General features: G+C 44.0%; 1 protein-coding gene across 1 annotated transcript; it reads left to right on the top strand.

Moving 5' to 3' along the window:
• Positions 1–1,435: 1,435 nt before the first annotated feature.
• Positions 1,436–2,740, top strand: LOC308416084 (melanoma-associated antigen 1-like; the record flags this gene model as incomplete). The annotated part of the gene is made up of 1 exon (XM_080911107.1): positions 1,436–2,740. The coding sequence occupies one exon, from the start codon at positions 1,436–1,438 to the stop codon at positions 2,738–2,740; it is 1,305 nt and encodes a 434-aa protein (XP_080767233.1).
• Between the last annotated feature and the right edge of the window lie 367 nt (positions 2,741–3,107).

Below are 3,107 nucleotides of genomic sequence, written 5' to 3' on the forward strand. Positions count from 1 at the left end.
TATAGCTTGTGGTGATAGAGTGTAATGGGCTCTGGCTTCTCCCACAAGCTGTCCAAAGAGCTAGGGTACTGTAGTGTTTCCAGGTGGTGAGGTTTTGGTTTACTGGACACCCTTCAGGTTAAAAGAGACTGAGGCAGGTCTTGCTAAAGGGTACAGGCAACTCCTCCACAAGTAGGACTGTTGGCCTCAGCCTAACAGACCCTTGACAGGTATCCGTACCATTTAATTTTGTATCAAGGGGTCCAGGGACATGAAAGAAAGCCTTTGTGTAAGTTTGTGATATTAGCAGAGTTGGAGTTGAGTATCTTTTCTGTTTCTTTTTTTATTCTCAGGGAACTGAGGAACTTGGTCTGACAAGGCGGTCGTATGATTAGATCCATCAGGTAAGTAGAGAAGTCAAGTTCCAGACTGTCAGGGGTTAAAGATTCTGAGTAAGAGCTGAGGGTATGGTTCCCCTTTCTCGGACTGAAAGTATATCTGCTGTTACCTTTTCCATGCTGACTGTCAGCTTATTGGATGCCCTGAGGGACGTGGCTGGATGTGGTACATCGTCTTCTCTATCTTGGTAATCTCAAAGCATTGCTCAGAGGAGCAAACTGTGGTCAGCAGATGGTACAGCCCCAGGCTCAGACAGATTCAGATTGAAAAATAAGTACATCTCTCATTTAGGAGCTAGAACCAAGAGTTTGGCCATTTCTTAACTGTCACCTCAGGGAGTCCCTTGACAGGTGTGCTTGGGGATGGGATTTCCATGCTGTATTTTCTTTGTCTCAGGAGTGTGAGCTGTTGTCCTTAGGGGTTTTCTCAGTTGCAGCAGGTGAGTAGGATCTAAGACTTGTCGGAGTAAAGGTAATCTCACAGGGGACCATATACCTAGAATTCTGGTGATTTCAGAATAAGGTCTAACCTAGCTGCAGTGATCAGTTTAGGGTTACTCTTAAAGCCTACAGTGTGGGTCTTCCTTTCAGCTCATTTTAAAGAGCTACAAGAAATAGAGATAAAGGCTTGATTTGCATTATATCCCCTCAAATCACAGCCTAGGAAAGGTTTAGGAAATGAAATAGCTGAGGTGAGATGCATATCCTGAATATGCACCAAGCACACAACCCAAACCCCAGAACCAAGGGGTCCCAGGTACCTAGACATGTGTCTCACTTCGGGCCCTAGAGTCTCAGGCTCTTCCTGTGACCTAAATGCTGAGAACGTTTTTCTTATCCATCTTCAGGTTCCAGTAGGACAACCAACAAGGAAAGCGGCAGCCTTGCAGAACTCTGGGACATCACGTACAACAGAGTCCTGTGAGTATGCTTTTGTTAGAACCACCAGGAAGGCACTTCTGAGCTGAGGCCACTCACACTACTTTTCTCTTCCCCAGGTCAGTGGAACCCTTTCACCCACACTCCTGCATATACTACCATCTCCGGTTTGATTCACTATGCCCTATTATCCGTACTTCAGCCTTGAGAAAGTTTTTCAGGATGCTTTTGAAATATATATATTACCCGATGAAGAACAGGAAGATGATGAGGAAGAAATGGAAGAGGAGGGGGAAGAAATAGAGGAGGAGGAGGAGGAGGAAGAAATGGAGGATGAGGATGAAGAAGAGGGTGAGGAGGATGACGAAGATGAGGGTGAGGAGGACGACAATGATGATCAAGAGGAGGAGGAAGAAACAGGAGAGGAGGAAGAAATTGAAGAAGAGGAGGAGGTGGAAGTGGAGGAAGTAGAAGAGGAGGAAGTAGCAGGAGATGTAGAGGAAGTGGAAGAGGAAGAAATTGAAGAGGAAGAGTATGAAGAGGAGGTTGAAGAGGAGGAATGGGAGAACATTGATGGTGATACTGTGTCTTTCACATTATCTGCCACTTTGAAGATCTCTTTACCTTCCCATCTTTCCCCACCTTCTGCCTTCTCCTCCCATCCTCTGATCTGGGGCAATCCCAATGGGATGGAAGGATCTGTTGCCTGGATGATGAATATTTCCCAGAGCCATCAGAGCCTGTACACCTTCATGTCATGTAGCAACTTGGATGAAGAAGAATACAGCAGCCAGGAAGAAGAGAGTTTAAGCACTTCCTCATGGAGACAAATCCAAAACCAAAAGGTGACTGAACTGGTGAATCTGCTGATCCTCAAATACAGAGTGAAGGAACCCATCAACAAAGAGGAAATGCTCAGAGTTGTCACAGAAGACTACGTGAATCAGTTCCCCATTATCTTTGAGGAAGCTTCCAAGTGCTTGGAGATGATTTTTGGCATTGATATAAAGGAAAATGATGCTGCAAGCAACTCCTATGTCCTGACCAACTCACTGGGCCTCACATATGAAGATATGATGAGTGACAACCAGCGACTACCCAGAAATGGCTTCCTGATAGTTATTCTAGGTGTGATATTCATAGAGGGAAATTGTGCCTCTGAAGAAAGCATGTGGGAATTCCTGAATATGATGGGAATATATGATGGGAAGGAGCACTTCATTTATGGGGAGCCCAGAGAGTTCCTCACTAGAGATTTAGTGTACCAAAATTACCTGAAGTATCAGCAGGTACCTGGGAGTTATCCTCCACGCTATCAGTTCTTATGGGGTCAAAGAGCCTACTCTGAAACCACTAAGATGAAAGTGCTTGAGTTTTTGGCCAAGCTTACAAGCAGGGCCCCAACTCATTTCTCATCTTTATATAGTGAGGCATTCAGAGATGAGGAAGGGAGAGCCAGAGTCGGAAGGGGCCCATCAGCTTAGTACCATGTTGATAACAACACGAGGCAACCTAGTTTCTGGTTTGAAAGAGAACAAGCACAATTTTCAGTAAAGGGGGATCACGTTTAATCTGGGTATGGGTAGAACACAGTGTGGGGAACTTTGTGTTCTGATTCTAAATGATAGCTGTTTCATAATTTTCGCTTTTTGAGTACTTTCTTCAATTGTAATTAGAATGTGTTACATTATCTTTGCAATGTGAGTTTGTTTATGAGTGCTCATAATTTCTGTCTTATCAGCTTTTGAGAAAACAGAGAACTATTCAATTGTTAATCGTTGGGTTCCTTTAATCCTTTTAGTCAACTATAAAATGTGTTCCTAGATTGGTTTGTTTAATAAAACAGGAAAA

The sequence above is a fragment of the Micromys minutus genome (genome assembly GCF_963924665.1).
Source record: "Micromys minutus genome assembly, chromosome: X".
NCBI lineage: Eukaryota > Metazoa > Chordata > Mammalia > Rodentia > Muridae > Micromys > Micromys minutus.